Genomic DNA, 25409 nt, shown 5'->3' with positions numbered 1-25409 from the left:
TTTCTGGGCAAAATAAGCCCCGAAAAGGACCCACATTAACAGAGGATTAACCCTTAAAAGCAACAGCCTGTTGCATTTTCATACCTCTCATACATGATGCATAAATTCCATTCAAACACAGGATTCTATCTGGGCAGTGTAACTTTCTTCCTCTTAATTCTGACTGCGTTTTCATGACTGAGCGAGGCGGTAAGGAGTTAAGTTTCTTCCGACAAAAGATTTTTTTTTTTTAAATTTATACAGCATAACTTCCTAACATAACAGATATGATATTCCTTTTAATATTTTCGAAAAGCCAATCATAAACCACGCGGTTTTCACACACGGCAGGGCTCGCCCTGCACCACAGCCGCTGGGGCTCTCCGTGAGGGGCTGTCCCCTCCTCAGGGCGGCTCCTGAGGGCGGCAGCGCCAGTGGCCCCATGGCCTCTCTGCACTAATTGCCGCGGATTGCTATAATCTCATTAACTCGGCCCGTGTGGCACCGGCAGCCCCGAGCCAGCCGCGCTGCCCGGAGCCTTTAAGGCGGCCGGGGCGGTCCCAGCGCAGCTCTGACGCTGTGCCGCTCTGGGCGGCGCCGCTCCCGCCCCGCTGGCCCGCATCCCTCCCGTTCCAGATCCTTCTGGAAGGGCAGCGCCGCCCGAGCCCTGCCGGAAAGAGCCGAGGCGGCGCCGGGGCCGGGCGGGCTCCCCGCCGGCGGCGCCTGCGCACGGCGGGCCCGCTGCCGGTTGGTGCCGGCGCTCCGCAGTGGGGGAGCGGCGGGCGCGGAGCCCCAGTGCCGGTCCCAGCGCCAGAGCCAGCGCCGGGCGCAGCCATGTCCGTGGTGGGCATCGACCTCGGCTTCCTCAACTGCTACATCGGCGTGGCGCGGAGCGGCGGCATCGAGACCATCGCCAACGAGTACAGCGACCGCTGCACGCCGTGAGTAGCGGCGCGCCCGCGCCCCGCCCGCCGGCGTCCCCCCGCGGGATCCCCGGCGCGGCGGTGCCGGCAGAGCCGGGAGGCGGCACAGAGCGCCTTGCCGGGAACAGCGGGGTGTGTGCCGGCGTGCCCTTGAAATCCCTCCCGGAGGAGCCCGGGGCGCTGCGCTGCTCGCTGGGCTCCCGGGCAGCCAGGGATACCCCTGGAGTGAGCGTGTTTGCCCGGCTCCGCATGGGCTGCCAGGGCTGGGAGCGTTCCCATTAGCAATCGCACGAGTGGTGGCGAGACTGAGGAGGAGGAGGAGGAGGTTGATTCAGCGGCGCGATGAGTTTTTCCCTTTCTTTGGAGCTGTTGGTGCTCGCAGCGCATCTGCCGGCCCTGGCATAGCGAGGTCTGGCGGGGAACGGGGGGGCACCGGGCAGCGGCCGTGATGATGGGAGACGCAAGAGGAGGTGGAGATATTGCTCCTCTGTTTCTATGGGATACGTCTAGGATTTTTTAGAACTCCATCTGTGCATAATTTGGAAGGAGGATTCAGGGATTCGTGTAACACTCATGAAAATCGGGGGTTGGATGGTGCTTCTGTTTTTACAAAGGGGCTCGGAGCCAACAGGGAAAGCTGTTCCTGCTGTGCCAGACTGTAGTAAGTTCGGGGAAATGCAGGTTCGCTTTCTAAAAAGTTGGTTTTTAAAAGTACAAAGAAGTTGGTGGCCGAAGAGCATGCCGTCTGTTTTAATGGGAGTACTCTTGAAAATTCTGTTTGCTGTTTAGAAAAATGTGCTTCTCATATGAGCTCTGAGGAAGTAATTATCCTTGTGCACCAGATATGCAGTGAGAACTGAAATTCTCTGGCCTTTCAAATGCCAAGTATCCCATGAAATTGTTGCCCAGAGAATCCTCAGGCAGCTGCAGGTTCCTTCTCCCTTTTGATGAAGAGCACTTGTGATTTTTAGCTCTTTTTGGAGTGTGTTCTGTGCAGGTAGGCTTACCTGCATTCGATATTTTTCACACTAGTGCCTGATTAACTGTACTTTCAAGATACTTGCAAAGTGATTGTGAAAGAGGTTCAAGTTAGCAATTACAGCATCTGGCGTGCACACACACTTAAAGGCAGTGCCTGTCACATTTTAAGTGACATTTTCATTGACCTTTTCTGTCTCAGAATGTGGTAATAGAAGAGATCTTGAGGAACATTTTTTCTAGTGTTACTGTCTTGAGAGAAATCAAACAAAGGTGAATAAATATGTAACAGGTTATTGCTGTTATGTAAGTTTCTCATAGTAGCTAAATCTTTACTTCGAGTGATACAGACAGATCTAATTCTTCAATCATCACAACTTCCCTTATTGCACACATTAAATGAACTTATTTGAATGTGGACTTATTTAAATGAACTTATTCCTGTGGAGGTGCTCGCATCATACAGGTGCTTGAGTTATTAGTTAATTACATTCTGTAATCCAGTGTCAGTACAACTATGTATCATCCTGGAAGCTTTAGCACAAGCATTTTACAAAGAAGGGAAAAAGACCCTGCCAATAAGCCTTGCATTTCAGTAAAACCTGGATATTTCCTGGCTTTTGGCCCTGTATCTCTTTGAAAACTGAGACTTGATTTCTCCTGGCTGTTGAGCACATTTCCAGTGCTTCTGGCACGTTAAGCTCATGGCAAATGGTCCTTTCAGGTGCCTCTGCCTCACCCTCTGTGGTTTTGTGGGAAAACAAGGCCGTTGCTGATAGCTCATAACTTACTTCACACCAGGTGTGATTAATGTGATCACATGCTGTAATTGAGATGATGTAATAAGGAATCTTGGAAACGACTGAATTTTCTGAAGCCAAGGAGGGCACATTTATTTTTTTGGCATCTCTGCTTCCCAGCTGCAGGAGGGAAAATCCATCCATCCCCCTGTGCTGGAAGTAATTGAAATAACCCGTGGCAGGAGCTGTGCTGGCTCTGAGCTGCTCCTGCGTGGGGTGATGTGCAGGTTGTGCTGGCTGTGAGCAGAGGTAGAATTCCTGCCCTGGGAAGGTGTGATGCAATAGCATTCGTTTGTAAATCATTTGCTTGCCTTGGAAATTGCTCGTTTGTCTCAGTTCCCCTAATTATCACAAGGAGGAATTGGGGAGCTGTAGGACTGTAAGAGTTGTTTGTGCAAGCTGAACAAAATGTAGGGAGATGCCTGGTGTGTTTGCAGCAGTTGAACCTGGAGGAGGTTTTGGATGTCACAGAGAAGAGGTTGCTAGAAAATCCTGCCAAATTGCAGTGCCCCCAGTGATGGAGGGCAAGCAGGAAGCAGTGTGCTGGAGTAACCTTTGTGCATTAAACAATTACATTTGAGCTGTGTGAAATCCGAGTGTCTCTGTTCCCCCTGAATGGCCCTGGCCAGATCTGCCTTTTGGGGCAGAGTTGTATTTCAGGTCTGAGATGCAAAGGTGCATTTAGCACCTTCCAGAACAGGAAAGAACATTTCCAGAGGCAGTGCTGAGAGGCCAGATGGTGGCTGGGCTCTAAGGCAGCCCTTTGCTGATCCAGGGGGTGGTGTTGGTGGCCAGGAAGCTGCAGGGAGCTGTGGATTAGAGCAGTGCCTGGCAGGGAGCTGTCCCCAGGTCTCTCCATCCCTTGGTGCCCATTCACAGTAAGGACCCGGGAGCATTTCACAGCTCGTTCAGCTCCCGTGGTTTGTGGGGTTTTAATTGTTGTTTTAGGGTTGTTGCTGAGGGCTTTCAGGGTGTGAATGTGGCCCTGTGAGACTCAAGGGTGGTAGAGGTGAGAGATCCTGGCTGGTAAAGTTCTGGGGTTTGACTGAGGTCTCTCAGGCTTCTGAGGTTCTAACCTGTGACCCAGAAGGAACTATCAGTGCCTTTCCTTCCTGATAAGAACTGTGGAACAGTTCAGCTTTCTCAGAATTCCTTAAATGCAATTAAAATAGCAACACTTGCAGTTGCTTGTTTCTAAGCTAATTTACAAAATAACTAGAATTCCACTTCAGCTTCTGGTGCTTCATGCAGTAATGCTGTTATTTAACACATCCATGTCCTGCTGCTTGAATTTTTGTGAGTGTTCAAAAATACCACAGAAATATTTTATGATGTTTTCTTTTAAAGCAGAATTTTTCATTTTTTCTTTTCTTTGTCTTTTTTTTTTTTTTTTTTTTTTTTTTTGCTTAGAGCATGTATATCTTTAGGATCCAAGACCCGAGCCATCGGGAATGCAGCAAAGAGCCAGGTAAATGGATCAAAAACTTTTTTTGACCTGTAAACAAGTTCCTCTTGGAGAAGATTGTCTTGTAGTCGTTTATTTTGATAGCTTGAAGTATTGTGTTCGCTGGGATTTGTTTGTTTTGGTTCTTTCTTTGGTTGAAAGGCTGTTCTGAAAATGACTAGGTTAAAAAACTGGTGAGAGAAGAGGTGTGGGGAGGCTTTACATCCAGATGGGATCTGAATTAGAGGAGAACTTTAAAGGAAGGGAAATGTGTTAATTTGTTGAAGGTTCATTTAAGGTTAATGTAGGTAATAACTTCATTAGTTCCTGCAGGCAGCCACTGCAACAGTATAGCATCTTAAATATTTCATGCTGTATCAAAAGCTCCTCTAAAATAAAAAGTACAGTGAAAATTGATGGCAGCAAGTTAATGCATATTACAGAGAGAAGAAAATATGAATTTTTCTAATAGGTGCCATAGATTAAAAAGTAGGTGATTCTTTCACTCTCCTCACACTTTGCTTTTCATTGAATGTGTGGGGCTTGGCACACGTCAGTGTGTGCATTAAGCCCAACATGAAAAATTCCTTTCAGCACAGTCCTCTGTATCAGAATGTCATGGGTAATGAAAATATCTTTGCCACAGATCATCACAAATGTAAAAAATGCAGTCCATGGCTTCAAAAAACTGCATGGAAGAGCGTTTGAAGATCCTTACATCCAAGCTGAGAGGGCCAAACTTCCCTATGAGCTTCAGAAGATGCCAAATGGCTCTGTAGGAGTAAAGGTGGGTGAGAGCTTTGGGTGGAATCTCTCTGGTGGCAGAGATGAGCACTTTGGGCCCTTGTCACTTAACTTCCTCTGTGGTCAGTTCCATTTTCCTTTAGGAAATCTGAAATTTAGAAAATCTGAAATTTAGAAATCTAAAAATTTAGAAACGATGAGATTTAGAAAATTGCTGTGTCTCTAAATAAGTCTGTACCTTCTCCAAGATGTCCATTGAGGCTTCTCATCAATCGTAATAATTTTCCTTAGTCACATTAGCTTTTCACTTGGCCTTACTAGGTTTATCTTCAAATCTGTGTAATTATAGTGTGAGATTATTAGTTCCCATCAGACATGCAGAGGCCAAGTGTCAGGAAAACAACATAATGCTCTGAATATGAAATTTGAACAAGTTAGCTTTAATTTGCTTCCAAACTAAATGGCAGGAGTGCTTGGGATTGCTGGAGAGATAATAGCTTGTTAGGAATTCAGGACACAGAACCTCCCATGAAGGCTGAGGATTCAGCCACGTTTCCTGAGCAGGGCAGGAATGTTGGAATTGCCTGGTTTACACCTTCCCTGCCTCCTGTGCTTGAGTGACTGTTGCAGGAAGCAAATGTTCCTTGGGATTGCTCCAAAGCTTTTATTTTTAGCCTGTGTTATAGCACAATGTGATCCTACTTATATTATGCTCTTTTTTTTTTTTTTTTTGCTGCCTTATTTTTTTTTAATTCAAAATACGCAAGCAGCAGAAATACTGTATCATTGTGAATAATCCCTTGAGATAACTGAGGTGTTAATCTTCCCACAAAAAGAAAAACTCCAAACTGAACTGTTGAAGATTTGTTGTAGGGAGCACAGATCAATAGAAAGAGAGTTACTTGTGTCTAGAGCCTGGTGTTCAGTGGGTCTCAGTGCTCAACATTATGAAGAATAGTCCATTATTATGAATGAATAATTCATAATAATTATTATGAAGTTGCACATCTTGAGAGCAAGGTTGGGATGATTGGTCACAGAATCCCAACTCTCTGTTCCAGGTGAGGTACCTGGATGAGGAGAGACTGTTTGCAGTGGAACAGATCACAGGAATGCTGCTGGCCAAGCTGAAGGAGACTTCAGAAAGTGCTTTGAAGAAACCAGTGGCTGACTGTGTGATTTCAGTAAGTTGTGTATATTAATTGCAGATTTGTGCAAGCGAGGGCCATTTATACCATGGTAAGAGGTTCAAGTAGCAGATAGAAATCATATCCCCAAAAATGGGCCTTTGTGGCAGGTTTTCCAAATGAGAACACTTCTTGAAGCATGTGTGAGGAGATGAAAAGGTTGTTCAATCCAGAGTGTATTTTCAGACAGGACACAGTGCTTCAGCTGATGCAGTCTGTCTGTCTCCAAGGCTACAGACAGTATTTCTGATTACTGTACCTCTTGTTACAAATGGGAGCTGTCCTAGGTGTAAGCATTTCCTCCTTGCTTCCAAAGAACCTTCCCAAATTCTTGAGTTTCTTTCTGGTTGCATGGGTGAACACTGTTGTATTTGAGAGTTGCCTGAATTAGGGCTCTGGTGGTCATGCTGATAATGTGATACCCCCAAACCACTTGGCTTTGTTTGAAACACTTGTTTTATTTTGTTGGATCCACAGTTCCGTGTCTGCTTTCCACATGGTGTTTGTTTGCTGGCCCTGCTGGGAAGTTTGGGCAGGAAGGATTGCAGTTATCCCTTCTCTGTCAGGCACAGCCATGGGAACTGGAAAGCTGTGTGCTTGAGCTGTTCTAAAACCTGCTTTGATCTTTTTCCTTGCTTCCTTAAGCTGGGAGAATACCTCCCACACACCCAGGCATCCTTGGCAATGCCCCACAGTGGTAGCCAACAAAACACACAACAAAATGGAGCTCTGCTCAAGAGGCTGCTGAAGAGGTGCCAGCTGATTGCAGCCAGATCCTGAATGGGCTCTGATGGTGCTGGGGCTATTTTTGGTGGCACTGAGCCTTGCAGCACACTGTAAGCTGGCACTGATAGCTGAGAAAGGGATGCAGGTTCAAGCTGGATTCCAGCAGTGCTTCTGCCACTGACTTGCTGTGGGGCTCTGTGTGGGTATTTGTTGGGTTGGCTTTGTCCTGCACAAGTGTTTGCAGAAACTGGTGATGATTTTAAGGTGAAAGACTCATTCAAACAATCTAAGAAAACATTTTCAGGATTTTCTTTATGCATGTTAAAATCTGCTGTATTTAAAACAGCCCTGGATGCAACTTCATTTTTGTCATATTTTGAATTTTTAATTAAAATATGCATTAAAATAAATTTGCTAGCTGTTTTATTCAGACAGCTTTAATAATTTGAGGCTAGCTTATAACAGTTTTTTGTGGTAATGACATTTATAGGATAGCTTGATGGGCAGGTCTGACTACTCTAAATTAAAAAATCCATATCCTGTAATATCCAATGTCATTATTTTTGGAAACAGGTCCCCAGTTTCTTCACTGATGCTGAAAGAAGGTCTGTAATGGCAGCTGCACAGATTGCAGGATTAAATTGTCTGAAGCTGATGAATGAAACTACAGCAGGTAAAGGGCCAGGACTTTTTTTTGTCCTTTGAGGCTGTTGAATGTGAGTGTGATGACACCCTGCTCTTACACAATTGGGAGCTTGGGAGAGAGCTGTCCAGGCTAGTACTGCCCATTCCAGTTTGGGAACTGGAAACACAGCAGTGAGCTGGCCTGCAGCACTTGGGAGGCACCATGGGAGCTGGGGTTTGCTAACCTGAGCACAGTCACACTTGGGAATAGCTCTGGAAATAAACCTGGGGTTTGTGCTTAAAGTGGTGGCAGTCCTGTCTGCTGGAGCAATGGCACAACTGTTTCTATAAAGGAATTTACTCCTCTCTTCTGGTTTTGGTGAATTCTAAGGTAGAGCATAGAAATACATAACACTTCATGGGGACTAAAGTTGGAGCTGCTTAAAGTAGTAATTTTTTTTTTCTTGATTCTCTTTGCTTTTAGAAAGTCTGAAAAAGCTTTCCAAACGAGTGCTGGTTGTGAAAGCATAGATTTGTGTAAATGAATCTTATAAAACATTTCTGTGATGGTGTTCACAGGGGTCTTAGGATGAAGATGTGACTCCATGTTTCAGAAGACTTGATTTATTATTTTATGATATATATTATATTAAAACTATACTAAAATAATAGAAGAAAGGATTTCATCAGAAGGCTAGCTAGGAATAGAAAAAGAAAGCCTATAACAGAGGCTTGTGGGTTAGACAGAGTCCAGCCCAGCTGACTGTGATTGGCCATGAATTAGAAACAACCACATGAGACCAATCATAGATGCACCTGTTGCATTCCACAGCAGCAGATAATCAACACTGTAATTGGTAATAAACAAAATGTAATTGTTTACATTTTGTTCCTGAGGCCTCACAGCTTCTCAGGAGAAAAAAATACTAAGGAAAGGCTTTTACAGAAAATATCATAGCTACACATTTCCTTTATCTCTTGGGCATGCTTGAATGTTTCAAAGCTAGGGCATTTCAAGGGAGAGGTGTAGGCATGAGTCTTAATCTGTGCAGTTTCACAGATTGCTTGGCTACAAGCAGAATTGAAATACAGAGGGAGTCTTTATTAGTGTAAACCTTCATATCTTTTTCTCTAGTCAATGAAAAATGTGTTTTCAACACAATTTTGATTTTTTAATAAGAGTTGTGAAGGTCTTTAGGAAGGGTGAACATGGGCAGTGTCTGTCTCTTGGTGGTGTTTTAATGCATGGTCTGCAGCTGTGTGTGCCTTCTCCTTACCTGCCGTGGGTTGATGTTTTCCAGTTGCATTAGCCTATGGAATATACAAGCAAGATCTGCCAGCCTTGGAAGAGAAGCCAAGAAATGTGGTCTTTGTAGATATGGGGCATTCTGCATATCAGGTTTCCATCTGTGCTTTTAACAAGGGAAAACTGAAGGTAATCTTTTAAGTTGTACATTAAAAGCCTGAAGTATTTAAAATTCAAAATACTGCTCTGTGGAAAGATTAGCTGTTAAAAAAAATAAGTGTCTATAGAAAATAATTTTTAAATGTGAAATACAGAACCTTTCTGTTACATTTTGGCTATTTCATCAAATCAGTTTTTGTAAAGTGCAGAAGTGTAGCATCCTGAAGTGTGTTTTGGAAAGTGCTTGATCATTAAGGACACTGCGCAGTTTTTGTGTCATGTCCCTGAAATATTTGCATATTCAGGGAGCTTCTTAAGTGTTGCAGTTGTGCAACTGACTCACTTATGGGAGACTCTTGAACTGCCTTGAGTCACTGTGAGATGTTGGGGTTTTTTTTTTTGTGCCATCCATGACAGTTCAAAGTGTAAATCCAGTGGGAAGTGAAGCAAAGCTGCACAGTCTTTGCCTCCTGGTTTGGAGACTTTTTTGTCTGTGACCTACTAAAGGCTGAGTGCTTTTGTGGGCCTGTCTGTGGTAGCCAAATGCCCTCTGAGGCTGTGTGGAGGGCAATGATGGCACTTCTTACTTTGCTGAGTAAATGACACAGCACAAACCCTGTCTGATAACTTCTGATCTCGTTCTTTGACTTCTGCCAGGTCTTGGCCACTACCTTTGACCCTTTCATAGGTGGCAGGAATTTTGATGAGGCTTTGGTAGATTACTTCTCTGAAGAATTTAGGACAAAATACAAGCTGAATGTCAAGGAGAACCCCCGAGCCCTGCTGCGATTGTACCAGGAATGTGAGAAGCTCAAGAAGCTGATGAGCGCCAACGCCTCCGACCTTCCCCTCAACATCGAGTGCTTCATGAACGACCTGGATGTCTCCAGTAAGATGAACAGGTACTGGCTCTTGTTCCCTCTCTGGGCCAGGGGTTGTGGTCTCTGAGCAGCCTGGTAACACCAACACTCTCCCTGCCCTGCAGAGCTCAGTTCGAGCAGCTGTGTGCTGCCCTTCTGGCCAGAGTGGAGCCTCCTCTAAGAGCAGCCATGGATCAAGCCAGTAAGTGCAAGTTACTTGAGGTGCTGCTAGTAAGCCAGTCATTGCTGATCTCCTTAATGATTATCTTTTCAATGTATTTTTGTATTTATTAGAATTGCAAAGCTAAATACTGAAAAGTTAAATGTAAGTTCCATTCATATGCTTGCCATGAATGCATGACCCCATTCCTGCCTCATTTAGTGCACATGCTACTCTGCAGCCTTGGTTATTGACCCTCATTCACCCTGTGTCATGGAAAAGGTTGGCACTGTGAATTTATTAAAAAAAAACACCAAATAACCAAACCAAAATGATGATGGTAAAATATATTATTCTTTACTGCAACCTTCTGGCCAGCCTGTTCCATGTGGTACTTATATGTCCTCACTGACCTGGTAATTTGGCAGTATATTCTTAAATTGAATTACCTAAAGCATGTGCCAATAACAAAGTAATTTTTTTTTTTTTTTTTTTGCCTAATGTAGTGTAAAGGAGAGAAGTAGACTTTAACAGGGAAGGGTTTACCCCCAGTTCCAGCACCTTCAACTGAAAGGGAAGAATTGTGCTGATGTTGTGACTTGGCTCGATAGCAAATACAGGAATTAAAAACCTGAGTAACTGCTGAGCAGAGCTGTTCAAGGACTGACAATTGTTTGAGATGACTTCATACACATATCCTGATTCCAGAATCAGCAAGTTAACCTTCAAGCACAATGTGCTATTTTTTACATATATTGGCTTTAAATGTTTTCTCTTCTGGCAAGCAAAATTCAGCCAAATATAAAATGAGATCTATTTGGGTTTCATTTTGTTGGGTTTTTGAGAGAGGTGAGATAATGTCCAGTAGTGCAGAAGACCCAGTTTCACCTTTCTGAGTTCATGCAGAGCAGAAAGGAGATGCAGATGGACAACACACTTTAAAGAACAGCTGTTCTCATTGATGCTTGGCTTCTGCATTTCCCAGGTTTGTGCAACTAGAAAACCTTGTAGCCTACAGGAGGGACAAAGAGTTTTAAAGATCTTTTCAGCCATGAAATACATTCAGCACTTGTCACAGTGTATCGATAATAAGAGAACTTTTATCTTTTTTTCTCTGCTTTTTTTTTTGTCCAAAGATAGCTTTCTGATACCTTGATGATAACTTAAGGGCATGCCCTCTCTTTTCTAGAACTTCAGCGTGAAGATATCTACAGTATAGAAATAGTAGGTGGGGCTACTAGAATTCCAGCAGTGAAGGAACAGATCTCTAACTTTTTCTGTAAAGAGATAAGCACCACGCTAAATGCTGATGAAGCTGTTGCAAGAGGCTGTGCCTTGCAGGTATAGTTCCTGAAATAAAACTTTAATATTGCTTCTTTAACAAAATGTACTAATGAAATCCAGCTAACCACAAGCAAAAGGTACTGCAGCTGAGACAAGATGTGGAGTCTTACTTGTTCTTGCACTAACTGGAATTCTGTTACATTCATTACTTTGCTGTGTCATGTTAGAAAGACAGGCTTGTTAAAAAGACCTGTTGAATTTGAGAACCCAAATTCTGCTGTTCCACTTCTGTGTTGTCACTTGGAACCTTCACTGACAATCACTGAAGAAATAATACCTATTAATTTAGTTAAGTCTTTCAGTTCAATTAACTCTAGGAAGTTTCTGTTAAAAAAAAATATGTCTGTGATAAGCAGGACCTCCATATGATAAGTATTAATTCTTGTACTTGCTATTTATTTGATTACATGGATATAACACATTTGTGGTCTCTTTTTTTTCCCTAGTGTGCAATTCTTTCTCCAGCTTTTAAAGTGCGTGAGTTTTCCATCACAGATGTTGTTCCTTACTCTATAACATTGAGATGGAAATCATCTTATGAAGAAGGAACAGGGTAAGTTGGACAGTGCCTACAAAACAATGTGTGTTTCAATATAAAGAGAAATGTTGAAATTCTAATTTTCTTTTTTAGCATTTTGCCTTTTGGGTTCCAGTTACTGCTTAACAATTGGAAATACAGTTAATTAAAATGCTGCGTTGAAGTTTCATAATTTTTAATAAGTGTGACATAAAATGCAGAGTCCAGCTTTGAGACCTAGAGGCCTTCAACCTCCAACTCTTGTTAAAAACTGACTTAAACCAAATTACTCAGTTGCTTGGTCAGCAGGACTGCTGATTGTTAACACACCTTGACTTTGATTATCCATGAAGTTATGCTCAGAGGTTTAATGGTATCTAATGTTTATTGCTGTAGGGAGTGTGAAGTCTTCAGTAAGAACCATGCTGCTCCATTCTCAAAAGTAATTACCTTCCACAAGAAGGAGCCTTTTGACTTGGAAGCTTATTATACCCATCCACATGAAGTGCCTTATCCTGATTCCAGAATAGGTAAGGACAAGGGAATAAAACCCCCATCCCTAGCTCCTTTTGATATGGGAAAAAGTGGTTCTCCTCTCTTGTGAGATCTGTTATTTCCATATTTTCTAGCTTAGGTTCTTTAGAAAGGCTCAGCACAGGCTTCTTGGTTTTAGTGAGCAAACCATGTTGACATCTCTGTTTGACATGCCTAAAAAAAATTCTGCATTCATCCTTCTGTCTATCTTTACAGTTACTGAATGCTTCAAAAGAAGTTGGCACAAAGAGTTTAGTGCTCTATTGTCTGGTTCTTTTAGTCTCTATAAAATTGATTAGGATCTTATGTGACTGCCAGCCTGTATTTTTCAAAGAAAATGAATCAAAGGAGCTGTTGCCTGTCTGGACAGATAACTTGTCTCATGCTATCTGTCATGTCTCTTTCTGTTAATCTGAGAATATAAAATATAGGTGTTTCCTCAGTTTAAGCATCTGTAGTATAGTCTAAAGAATTAGATGGCATAAATAAGTGTCTTGTTAGCTAATGCTACTTTTTTTGCAGTTATTAGTACACTTCTTTAATTCATTGTTTTATTCACTGATTCATGAATCAGGTGCAAATTTGCTGCTATCTGTTTGGCTGTCTATGCAAGAAATCTGTGGTGCTGAGGAAGAAATATTCTCCTTTATATATGCACTTAAATATTCAACAAGTTGCAGAATAAATGATCAACCCCACTGCTTTCAGAAACCTTGCTAAGCACTGTTCATTTTCTGAAAAGTGTAGTGCAGCCATGTTATGAAATTTAAGCAGTATATTTTATCTCTGTTAACGTTTTATTTTTCAGTGTGAAGTTTGAGTTACGTGGACAAAAGAAACCATTTGAGATGAAATCAGAGTAGTTTCTCTAGTGTGGTGGTTACAGAAGGCAACAGAGAAGTAGAACACCTAGTAAAGTACTGTCTTTTTTTTATGAATACAGATAAAGCAAATTTATCAGTGAACTGATAATAATTGGGGAACCAGCTTTTAGTTTATCTACCTGCAGCTTAAATTGTAGGATTGTCAGCTAAGTAGTAAGTTTCCAAACAGTGAACTTGCTGTTTAAATTAACACCCTTTAAGAAATGTGTTTGGGGTTTTTTCCCCCCTTTTTCTGCACTTTGGGACAACAATTAAAGCCATTCCTGTCGTTCCCAAGGGCGTTTCACTATTCAGAACGTGAGTCCCCAGCACGACGGCGACAACTCCAAGGTGAAGGTGAAAGTGCGAGTCAACATCCACGGGCTGTTCAGCGTGGCCAGCGCCTCCATCATCGAGAAGCTGAGCGTGGAGGGCGAGCACAACGACACCCCCATGGACACCGAGTCTGCAAGTAAGAACCAAGGCAGAGATGAGGAGCTGGTATGTAAAGCTTGTAAACGTCTTCACTGTCATTGTGGCAGCAATGAGAGCCGATAATTGCAGGGGAAATGGCCCTGCTTGGCTTCTCGTGGTTACTGCTTCTCCACCCTTCAATTACTTCTTTGGTTATGTAATTGCTTGAGTGTGGCAATAGGAACAAAGAATGGGAAAACGGATTCTAAAAAAGTCACAGAGTAGTTTTTGCATTGTTCTTTATCATCTCTCGACTAGTCTTTAGTGTTTCTAGCAAAAGGCAGAGAGATCTGTTGACAAATTAATTCAAAAGGTTTTTCCTCACAAAGTGTATTTTCAATGAGTAAAAAAATCTATGGAATTTCTCTATCCATGGAGAACTGCACTGCCTCCTTGAAATAGCTCCCAGTGGGGTGCAGCTGTGCCCCCTTGCAATGCAGAGTTGAGGTCTGGGTGCCCCTTTGGAGCTGGAAACAGCAACACCAGCACTGGCCCTGACAGCCTTTCTCCTAGGATTTGGCCTTAGCTTCTCCCACCTTAGTTGGATATTCTACAGGAATTAGAGCAAATGGTTGCACAGCTAGCATTACATAATTGGTATAAGCAACTTCTTGAACACTACACTGCTTTCCAGGAATGTGGGCATATTTGAAATGCTGAGCATGGTGCAGCTCCATACATGATGTTGGTGATCAAGTGAGCCAAGGTTGGAAGTGCTGGAGCTGGCATTTAGTGTAAGAGGCTCGTGGAGCATACTGGGAGTGTGCTGAATTCAGTGTGAGTGTAGCTGCCTCCATGCTCAGGCCTTCCATTTGTAGCGCTTCTTTCATCTAACACATCTTCTGTTTCACGGTGGTGCTTGTCAGCAATTACCTTTCAGTATTGAGGATCATCCCCTCGACTCTGAGGAGGAGGTTTGTCTTGTCTGTGTGTCCTGTTATCCCCTCTCTAGCTGTTTCCTGTAGGCAAAGCAGCTCCTTCCAGTTGTTGGCTTTTCTGTGTGAACAGTAAGAACAGCAAATTAAGATTTAGGTACCACTTTTTTGTTACTCTCAGGTGACAAAACTTTAAATTTGGCAGAAGTATTCTTCTTGTTCTCCACTTTGAACTGCAACATAGGCACCTGTGCTAGAGTTTGAAATCCTTAAACAATTGTTCTTATTATTTTGCAGAACTAGTAGTAAATTATTCTACATTCATATGTAGTTTGTGAATCCAGAAATATTAATTCCTTGTAATGGAGGCAATCTTGGACCTTTCAGACCTTAGCTACAGCATGTTGGTTATTAATGCTCTGGATCTCTGAGCATTAGAATCATCCTGAAAACACCAGGCTTACTCATTACTCTGTCATTAAAAGTGCTTTTGAGTGATGACATGGAGCTGTATTACTTAAACCAAGTGATCTGCACTGGTAATTTACCAATCAGATTGTTAAAGTTAGAATAAGGCAAAAGTGATAAACTTTCTGAAAAATTTAAGTGAGGCTCTCTTTATTTTGGGTGGCAAGGAGGGAAGATAGTTGCTCATATACTCCCAAGAGGCTACTTTGGGATTAAAAGAAATAGCTACAGAAAAATTACTTTAAAAAATTAACTACAGAAGCTAATTTTTATTGATTTCACTGCCTTTTGAGACAGATGCAGGTAATAGCTGCACTGATTAAATGACTTCTGCTTTGGGTTGCAAGCTTTAAAGCTGAAGTCAGAAATGACAGAAGGTCAAAGTTCTGGCTGTTCCATAGAGAATCCATTGTTGTTTCCTGTATTGGTGGTGTGTTGCTAGAATGTTCTTTGATTTCATTTTATATGTTTTTGTTTCTAATTTCAAGTGAGTATTCACAAGGCTTAGTGTAATTATTTAATGGGGGCAGACAGCAACATCAAGCAGCAGAGTAGAATTTTCATTTAATTTGAAAGTTATAAATACAAATACTACAAATACTACATCAAAATGCCTGTTTAAACATGGTGAACCATAAATTTTAAAGATTGATTGTGAGGTTTGTATGTTGTGTGGGATTTACTGTAGTTGACATCAGTCCTCAATCTTACAGCAAACCTTTGCATTCAGTTATGTAACTCTCTGCAGGATAAAATGCAGGTTGATCAAGAAGAGGGTGTGCAGAAAAGTCAAGCTGAACAACAGAACCAGGCAGATGAGGAGACTGAAAATGCTGGAAATGAAACAAAGGTTTGTATTCAGTGTTGATAGGACATTTTTAGCCCAGTATTCTCACACTTAACTGATTTTGCTAGTTGGAAAACATGGGATTGTGTTTAGAAGACAGCTGTACTGAAATGGGTAAGTCAGGAATCCTTCCATAGCACTTGAAATTTTCAACATGATTAAGACTTTGAAGTAGGTTTTTAACCTGGTTTTCTAATGAAGATGGAATTTAGGGAGGTTAGGAAACATTGTGAAGAATAATATGCAGTGCTTTAAGCTTTTGAACAAGTTTACTTAATGGTTCTCTAAAGAAATTCATTTCACCTGTTTGGTTCCAAACTAAGGTTAATAGTGATTTTGAATACAGAGAAATAATTAGGTGCTTAATTTACATAATATTAATTTGTAGCTGTCTTAACTAGTTTCATTTGCCTTTCTTTTTTGGTCATAAATGTAATAATATTTAAGATTCCTGGAAGTTTCTTAGTAGTGGCACTCTTTTCACAGGCTGCATCTGGAGAAAAGCAAGATCATCCCTCCCAGCCAAAGGCTAAAACAAAAGTTAAGAGTATTGACCTCCCTATACAGGCAAGCCTCTGTAGGCAGCTGGGACAAGATCTGATCAATTCCTATATAGAAAATGAGGTAAGCAGCATAAAGAGGTGACTGCTCAAATTCATGTCACTGTAAATAAGTATCTAAAAAATATTTGCAATCATTGACTTAGCTAATTTAGAATTCTTTGGAAAGTTGCCCATAATTGTAACAGATTTTGGTTGTGGTTTTGGTTTTTGTTGAAATGTCTCAATTTCTCTGGACTTAGCCCATTCTGGTTGTACTTGTAGTGATGCCTTAGACAGAGGTGAACATTTTTATCAGTAATTGTGAATTATCAGGCCTTTGCCAGCTTCTCTGGTGCAGTTTGAAGAGCAGTCACTAAGCTTGACACTTCAAAACGCTTTCAGTTTTCAGTGTGCCTTTCTCCACCCTAGGGGAAGATGATGATGCAAGACAAGCTGGAGAAGGAACGAAATGATGCTAAGAATGCTGTTGAAGAATATGTGTATGAATTCAGAGACAAGCTGTGTGGAGCCTTTGAGAAATTCATCACTGAAGAAGTAAGACCTGTTTATACATTTCAACTGCTGGGAAAAGTTCCTTTGTGTGGATAAATTTTGAGTGTGTGTTCTGTGGAGGCTGCAGGGGTCTCTTGGACTAGTTTTGGAATAGGAGATGGCTTCAGTGAAGTTCAGGTTTCATGTTTACACCTGACATTTGACTTGCAGAGTTCTTCACTGCCTGAGAAGCTCCTCAGTGGCAAGGAAGGGTCAGGGATGCAGGCAGAAAGTGAAAACCCTATGGTCAGCGTAGGAAAGTAGGCTCTGAATGGCATGAGTGGGCAGAAGGAAATGAACAGATAATATGGAACACTCTTCAGAGGTGCATGGACTGCCTTAAATACCCTCAGGACTGATTTTGTAACTCTGGTAAACTTCACCTGCAAATCACATGAGCAGGGTTGTCCTGCCTCTCTCATCACTGTAAAATCTTGGCTTTGAAGTCTGGTAATTACTGTTTTCCTTCACTCTCACTTGGAATGTTTTAAGCTGATGAAGCAGTCCTTTTTTGAGTAGGGTGGGTTTGTGCCAGGGAGAGAAGTCTCATTTGATGTGTTCCTTTCTGACTTGGAGTGTCCATAATTTGCTTTGTAGGACTCAAACAAGCTGACCTTGATGTTGGAGGACACAGAAAACTGGCTTTATGAAGATGGAGAGGACCAGCCAAAACAAGTATACATGGATAAGCTTCAGGAATTAAAAGTAAGGTTTTAAGTTGTTTTCTAGAAAACTCATATTTAGAACTAAAAATGCAGTTTAATGTGAGTTGTGTTCCTAATTTGAAGATGGTTGAAATGAAGCAGACTGTCACTACTGGTAATAGATTTAATTGCTCTGGGAATTTTCTGTCAGGCTTCTTACAGTCTGCAAGAGGCTTCTGAGTAGTTTGATTGCACTCCTGGGTAATGAGAATTATGTTCCAGAATATATATTCTGTTTTCCCTGTTCTCAGTGATTTCTTTAGATGTACAGTAAGACCAACTTTTGAGTCTAATATCCAACAATAAAGGCTCTGGGGTGCTTTAACAGTAGCTTCCATTGTATCATTTGTTTATTGATGACAAATGCTTCAGATTTGAAGGATCTGATGGGGAAAATGAGTTCTGATGAAAAACTACCTACTTTGTTGGAAGTTGAAGTATGTGTCTAGCCCTTGGGTTCCAGCTGTTTACTCTCCAGTCACATTTCCTCAAGGGGAGGAATAATTAATGGAAACAGTAGATCCAGGCAACTGCCTGGATTCGAGAGAAGGAAAAAGCAAACAGTGGATAAAATTAGATGTTTTCAGATTAACTACTTAAAAATTAAACCATCTCTTAAAGCCTCACTGGTTTCTGTTCCAAATGTTCTTTTTGCAAAAAACAGCAAAATGGCAAGCCTAGGAAGAACAGTCACTATTCCTGGGTTTAACCTTCTGCTTTTTTTTTGGTTTTGTTGTTGGACTAAAGCAATATGCAAGGACTTGGCTCTTTGAAGGGGTAAGAAAAGGAGTTGAAGGCAGCCTTCCTTCCCATGCTGCATTGTATTCTTAGAGCAGACTAAAGGAAATATGTGTTTTGTAAAGATCTTTGTGCTTATTATTCCAGAAATTTGGACAGCCTATCCAGGAAAGATGCATAGAACATGAAGAGAGACCAAAAGTTCTAAATGAACTGGGGAAGAAGATTCAGCTTCTTATGAAAGCAGTAGAAGCATACAAAAATAAGGTAAAGCCAGATGCTTTAGCTACTCAATGATTGTAGGTGTTTTGAGTTTGGCTGTAGAGTCTTTTGTGTTTAAATAAATCCTGTAAAGCTGCTGTAGAGTCTTTTAAATAAATCCTGTAAAGTTGCCTCTTGCTCTGCTTTTTTCAGCATTGCTAGCAGAAAGAGCTGCTTCATGAGAACATAAGTCAGAGGTTTTTGTGTTTTTATGGTGGCTGGTACCACCTGCAATGGATCTCTGAACTTACAGCTGTTACCAGTGTTTCTGTAACTTCAAAGATTAACTTAATTGGGTGAGCAGCATATTTTAATTGGTGATACAAATACCTCTCTCTCTCTCTCTCTCTCTCTCCTTAGGATGAAAAATATGACCACCTAGATCCTGCTGAGATGGAGAAAGTTGAAAAATACATTAATGAGGCTATGAATTGGTTGAACAGCAAAATGAATGCCCAGAACAAACTCAGTCTAACTCAGGATCCAGTTGTCAAAGTGGCAGAAATACTAGCAAAATCGAAGGTAAAAAATAATAATTGTACTTGTTGCATTCTAATCAGTTTTTCCTGAACCAGATTTTAGCCTAGATCTGAGCTAGAATTACACATCTACAGAGATTTTAAAGCTATTAAAAGATTTATACAGAGAGGGCAGCAGTTAGAGCACTCTTCAGTGCTGGCTCTTGATTTACAGTAGTAACTTTGCACAAGCCTTTTTAAAATACCCTGGATTACAGCACTAGGTTTCTACAGAATGGGTTGTCACGTACAGGTTTGTAGCAAATCAGAATCTCTTCAGGTGGTGAAAGGGTTTTTTTGAACTTTCTAGACTTTGCAGAATAGAGAAGTCTGGTCCTTGACAATGACATTCCAGGCCCCTAGGTGTTGTGGTGTTGTGAGGGTCCCCAGGACAAGGTGAGAAATGAGAATTGACTCCAAGTTCTCAGAAGGCTGATATACGATACGATATATGATACACAATACGATATGATATACGATATGACATTAAAATTATAAACTCTAGTAAAGAGAAAGGAGACATCAGAAGGCTAGACAAGAATTATAATAAAAACCTGTGACCGGCTCAGAGTCCAAGAGAGCTGGCTGTGATTGGCCAATAATTAAAAACAATTCACATGCTGGGTAAATAATTCTCCAAGTCACATTCCAGAGGAGCAAACATGGAGAAGCTGAAGCTTCCCAGCTTCCCAGGAGAAGAAATCCTGGTGAAGGGATTTTTCATAAACTATCATGGTGACAGTAGGGACAGTACAAATGAGAGGCAGTGTAGCTGGGTGCAGTTGCTGTGCCACCAAATGACCTTGCTGTCTCATTGTGTCACACCCAGGAGTTGGACAGCTTCTGTAACCCCATTCTGTCCAAGCCCAAGCCGAAGATAGAAGCTCCCAGTGAGGGGCAGGCCAAAGCTAACGGGGAGCACAACGGGCCCGTGAACGGACAGAGCGCTGCCGAAAGCAAGCCCGAAGCAGCCAAGGACAACCCCCAGCAGACCAAACCCCCCGGGGAAATGGAAGTGGACTAAACCTTGCATTTCTTTTACTTCATTAAAATAGTGCAAGTAACCACAGGGTCCATTCTTTTTGTCTGGTACACACCTCAGATGTTCAGTTATTCTTAGCCAAACTTCTGTCATTTGTTGCTGAGTAGTTTTGAAAGTGTTTTATATTAAGTACACCTCTGATGTTCATTTCCACTGATGCTGCTTATGTGGAGCTTTAGCCAAATGTAGATTGTATAAGTCAGTTGAAGCTTCCCCAATATATTTTATATCAAACATACAGAATTGATATATAAATGGCAACAATCTACCTTATTTAAAGCTTTTATTGTGGATAAACCTCAGCTCCTTTATTCAGGAAAGGATACTGTATTGCACTACTGATGCTCAAGTGTAGATCTAATCGCATTTTTATTTTGGAAAAATATTGGAATCGAAGTGGCAAACAAAACCTGTCACTTCAAGCACTGACCTTTTCTAGTTATTGTATTGTTATAATTTAAATATTAAATAGAGGTTAGTTGGCATACCAGTCCATCTTGTTGATGTACCATGAGAATTGTAAGGTCTTTTTCATAGGAATTAATCTGAGCTTAAGCGTTTTTTGGGTTCCCATGCCACTACCAGTGTTCACTGCAGACTGCTCCAGCCCGGTGGCTCTGCTGGGTGCTGGAATCCCTGGGCTCTGCACATTGCTGTACATGCCCTGCTGAGCTTAGGACAGGGTGGTGCTGGTGAGAACAGCATGACAGGGGACAACATTCATGGCCTGCTGCGTAGCTTTCCCTTGAAAATGTCTTATTGCACATGGAACTATTGACACTTCTTTTGTTTTGAGTTCAATTTTCATCTGATTGTATCTCATCCTGGGGAGGAGAAGCAACAGAAACAGTGCTGTGCAAACTCGGTATCAGCACCCTGATTTTGAGGTGGCTTAAATGCTTTTTGGTGCAAACTTGAAAGAAATGCTGAGAGCTTCTTTAAGCCTTGATGCTCAGCACGTAAATTTTTTGGTCAAGGACCAAAACAAAAGAGTTTAAAAACTGGATATTATTACCCCAAAGGTGGAATCTACCTGATGAATTTGCATAGCTTACCACTTAGCTTTGGTCATTTAGCTCTCTAATGAAAGTGTCTGCAATATATTACACAATAGAATCACTGTTTTCTTTGATGTCTTAAAGGTTGTCAAGGTCCAGTCTATGTCCCAAATGTATTCCAAATGCTTCTGTCAGTCACTGAGGTGCTGCAGCACTTGCTAAAGCCAGTCAGTATTGACTTCAAAACTCTTCTGTTACCAGAATGGCAATGAGCTAGTCCAAGTATGAAAAGTGGTTTCTTTACCTAGCATAAGAAACTAAAATAAGTTGCAGTGTGATGCTTCAGTGACTTGAAGTCTGTCCCAGAAAGAAATTCAGATGTTAACCAGGCACTCCTGCAGTGGTTCTCCCATAGGAGGTGTTGCTGTTGTAAACAAATGAAGAGCCACAATCTTGTTTCTGGCATTTTATCTTCAGCCATGCCCTTCATCTTCTACCACTGTTCATGTTGTGAAAAGTAACTGATGAGCCCTGGGAGAGGTGAATTCAACTCTCTCATACCTTCACAGAAAAAGGAAGCATCATTCATGGCTGTACAGAAATCTGCCAGACTAGTTCAAGTGCTGGAATTGTATCTTTGTGACTGACCTCAAGTGACTGAGATGCATCTACTTTGCTCTCTTCCATGCGATCAGTGTGGATGGTCTGACACTGTAAGTTGACATGTTTCATGTCCTTGAACAAGAACTGAGTGACTTTGAGAGCTGTTCTGCAGCTCCTCTGTGACCTCAGTCCTGAGTTCTGGCACGGTGGTCACCCCTCTGGTGCTGAGGGGTGACAGTCCTGCAGCATCAGCTGTCCTTTCAGTCAGCCTGGGCTGGCTTGGGTCCTGTAGGCTTTAACACCATTTATATCCTAATGGCTTTTACCACAGCAGTGTAATGAGCAGCATTCTCAAGTACTGGCTTCCTAAAATCCAGCTGCACAGTAATTTGTCTAGGTAGACTTCTTGGTACCTGTGGTAGAAGAGCACAAAGCTGCAGAAATGTCCGGTGTCAGCTCTCCAGTAGCTAAAGGCTCATGTGCAGTAACAGTGTGTCCTCTGCTCATGGCCATCAGATGCTTAATACCACATCACAGATGTCTGAGGCAGTGCTTAGGATAAAGGCTAGAATAATTCTGAATTCTGCACGCTTAAAAGCAGATATGGTTCAGACAAACAGCTGTAGTCAAGTTTTCTTACTAGAATAGGAAGTTTTTTTGCTGTGCATCTGGTCTGTCTCTAGATCCCTCTGAAGAGGAGTGCTGCCCACAGAAGCTGGCTCTGAGGTCCATGTTAGGAATCCCATTTGGGATTGCAGAGTTGATTTTTCCACAGCCAGGTTCACATTAATACATGACTTGCTCATATGTAATCTGGTTCCTGTTACAAAGAGGGGATTTTACCAGGACAGATATAAGTACTTAGACACTATGCACAACTTGTGGTTTTGTGTGTCACACTCAATGAGCGAGGTCCCTCTGCTTCCCCTGACAGCACCAGAGCGAGTGTCTTGGCAGCACAAAGTTTTGGTAGAGAACCAGCAGCAGTCTGCTGCTCTGCATCTTGTATATTGTAACAGCAAGTATTTCTTATAAATGTCTTACTTGAAACTTGCTGCTGAGGGCAAGATACATTTCTAATATTTGAAAATGTTCCCTCAATGTCCCACAAAAAGAAAGAAAAGGAAGCAACACTATCTTTGTAAAGGCAGTAGAGTTTGTTTAAAAAACAATGGTTTTGTAAATCAGGTTCTGAAGTGTCATGTAAAGATCTAGTTAGAAACCAGCAGAGATACATTGGTTCATTTTACCAGCAAGAGCTTCCTTCTTTCCTTTAAAGAGGACTCATTCTCTCCTGTGTGGAGCATTAATGGACTTGCTCAAGAAAGGACTTCAACATTTATTTGTTTTAAATTTCTTTACTAAACTAAGTTTAGTGTAGAACTGATTCATGAGTTCCTTTCCACTTTTATTATTATGTTACTTTAGACTCCAAGGAGTTTCTTCGAACTTCAGATGTAACATAAACACTCAAGTTGGGGTTTTATGCTCTTCTTTCTTGAAGCTGCTGCTTCATGACAAAACACCCCTTGATTGTGAATGAAGGATTTGATTTTGTATGTCTGAATCTGAACTAAGACTCCTCTCCCTTGCTGGCAGTGTCCTTGCACTGATTGATCACTGCCTCTGGGGCATGCTTGCAGAGCAGTGAGCAGCTGGTCCTGAATGCTCAGGGGCAGTGGGGAAACACCCAGCCTGAATTCCACAAGCTGTAGGGGAATTCAGAGCAAGGGGGAAGCAGTGCAGTGTCTGCAGTGCAGCTCCAGCATTCTGGACACCTTGGAGTCTGAGGGATGGAGATTTTGTTTCTTCCACCTACAAGTGGAAGCTGTTAAGGTAAAGCATCCAATCTGTGTGTTGATGAGACTTCTTTGTATCTTCAACATTTGAAATTCCTTAATGTTTTGCTACATTTCTGTGTGCCGAACTCCAGTCTCTCCTACAGATGGCTAAGAACAGTTCTCAAATACTCCGTATTTAAGTGGGGGTTTTCTTGTAAGGATTGTGTAAGTGTAATTTCAGGAAACAAGCAAGGAGCTGGCAGAATGGTTTTCTTCCCTATTATTTTTTGACACCGGTGTGAAAAATTAACAGCTTAACAAACGTTGGAATCTACACTTGTCAGAGCTCTGGGTTTCCATGCCTGTCAGTTAAGCAATGCTGGCACCCAAAACACAAAGCCATGTTGCAAAGATGCTGCGTTTGCTGGTTCAAAGCACCTGCCCAGCTGCTGTAGGAAAAGAAGTGAAATTCAATTCCCATAGATTCAGCCATCACTAAGCTCATTCCTCAAAATAGGGCTCCTCATTGCTGTGTAATCACACTGTAAGACTTCCCCACTTCTGGGAGCCCTTCTCAAGTGAAGCTCAGATGCCCAAACTTGAGTTGTGGGCTGGTATAAGGTCTGCCTGCTAAGGATGCTTATTTTAATTGCCACTAGCTGTGAGTTTATTAACTGGATGGAGGAATATTTTGTTGCCTCTTGCACTTCTGCTACTCTTAGGTTTTCTCATCTTCCAGGCACCAGGAGACAGAAACTCTCCCAAGAGGTGGTAAAAAACATGTTGCTTAACAAAAGGCGTTAATGCCTCATAAATTATAATTTCAGTTCCTAAGATAGCAGTTGGAGTATAAACACAAGCTCTTAAAAGTGTGTGGTGGCTGACTCCTAGCTGAATTCTTCATTTTCTGCACTTGAAATTTGAAGACTTCAACCACTTACTACACATGTAAATAACAGTGAAAACAACTAAATGTGACTGTTGGCACTGTAGAATACTAAACCAGGAATGTGCTTGATGTGACTTACTTGATACAGCTGCTAAACTTTGGTTTCCTTCTCTTTCCTGGTCAGAAGGAAATGCATCAAACAATGAAAACCAGGAATCATTGCAATGAAATCCATCAAGAATAATTTTTAACAAAAATGCAATTAAGAGCTACACCCACCAGCCACCTCTACCAAGTGTTGAAATAGTTTAATTAAATTGATCAGAAAAGGTGGTAGACCCTGAATGTTGCAGTGCTTGGAAAAGTTTCTTTCCATAGTTGATAACCATAACTCCAGGGGATAAGGGAGGAGGAGATGGGAGCATCAGAATTTCAAGCAGTGTTTAAGTATGGAAAATGTTTACCATGTATGTAAATGGGATCCTTAGTAGTGACAGATCATGTGCAAATTGACAAGACTTGGATTTATTTTTGAATGGCAATACAGATTGTCAAGGTTGTGTATAATTATAATAAATATATAAACAGCTACTTGAACCAGAAATGACCACCCAAGACCTCATTTTTGCATCAATGTTCTTAAAGTAGCTTTGTCTGATGTTGTGGGTTGATACAACTGGAGTTTGTCCAAAAGGCCACAGGTAAGATAAAGGCATTTTTGGTGCCTCACCTGTCCTGGTGTTGTTTCTCTCACCTTTTTTGGCCCAGGCTGCTGCAGCTCAATCACAGCACTGCTTTGCTTCTGTGGAACTGCAGTTATTTTCACAGCTGCCATCACATCTCTGTGTTAGGATAAACACAAATTCCCAAGTTGCCAGGAATTCATGAATGACTTACTGCAACATACAAGTTCCAGGTAGTTTTCCTGTGCCTTGAACTGAAATTGATGGCTTTGGGCACAGCTGATTCTCTGAGCAGATGCAGAGCAGCAACCTGTGGCATTCCTCCAGGAATTTTTCAATGTGCTAG

The 25409-nt window shown here is 41.8% G+C and overlaps 1 protein-coding gene across 1 annotated transcript; it reads left to right on the top strand.

The window, feature by feature from the left end:
- Positions 1 to 728: 728 nt before the first annotated feature.
- On the top strand, positions 729 to 24984 carry HSPA4L (heat shock protein family A (Hsp70) member 4 like). Its single transcript, XM_059470078.1, has 19 exons — positions 729 to 920; positions 4091 to 4148; positions 4771 to 4911; positions 5930 to 6052; positions 7355 to 7454; positions 8707 to 8840; positions 9468 to 9712; positions 9796 to 9872; positions 11020 to 11171; positions 11621 to 11727; positions 12088 to 12221; positions 13387 to 13589; positions 15654 to 15755; positions 16239 to 16376; positions 16724 to 16849; positions 17444 to 17551; positions 18436 to 18555; positions 18910 to 19071; positions 19897 to 24984. The coding sequence occupies exons 1-19, from the start codon at positions 814 to 816 to the stop codon at positions 20089 to 20091; spliced, it is 2532 nt and encodes an 843-aa protein (XP_059326061.1). The 5' UTR covers positions 729 to 813; the 3' UTR covers positions 20092 to 24984.
- The last annotated feature ends 425 nt before the right edge of the window (positions 24985 to 25409 follow it).

Source organism: Ammospiza nelsoni, chromosome 4 (assembly GCF_027579445.1).
Source record: "Ammospiza nelsoni isolate bAmmNel1 chromosome 4, bAmmNel1.pri, whole genome shotgun sequence".
In the NCBI taxonomy this organism is placed as follows: Eukaryota; Metazoa; Chordata; class Aves; order Passeriformes; family Passerellidae; genus Ammospiza; species Ammospiza nelsoni.
This window is presented reverse-complemented; position numbering and strand designations above follow the sequence as displayed.

Excerpts from the sequence above, each read along its gene's own strand:
- HSPA4L (XM_059470078.1), top strand. The coding sequence starts at position 814 with ATGTCCGTGGTGGGCATCGACCTCGGCTTCCTCAACTGCTACATCGGC. Across the intron at positions 4,149-4,770 it reads GGAATGCAGCAAAGAGCCAG|ATCATCACAAATGTAAAAAA; the intron begins GTAAATGGATCA and ends TCTTTGCCACAG. Across the intron at positions 17,552-18,435 it reads ATAAGCTTCAGGAATTAAAA|AAATTTGGACAGCCTATCCA; the intron begins GTAAGGTTTTAA and ends TTATTATTCCAG.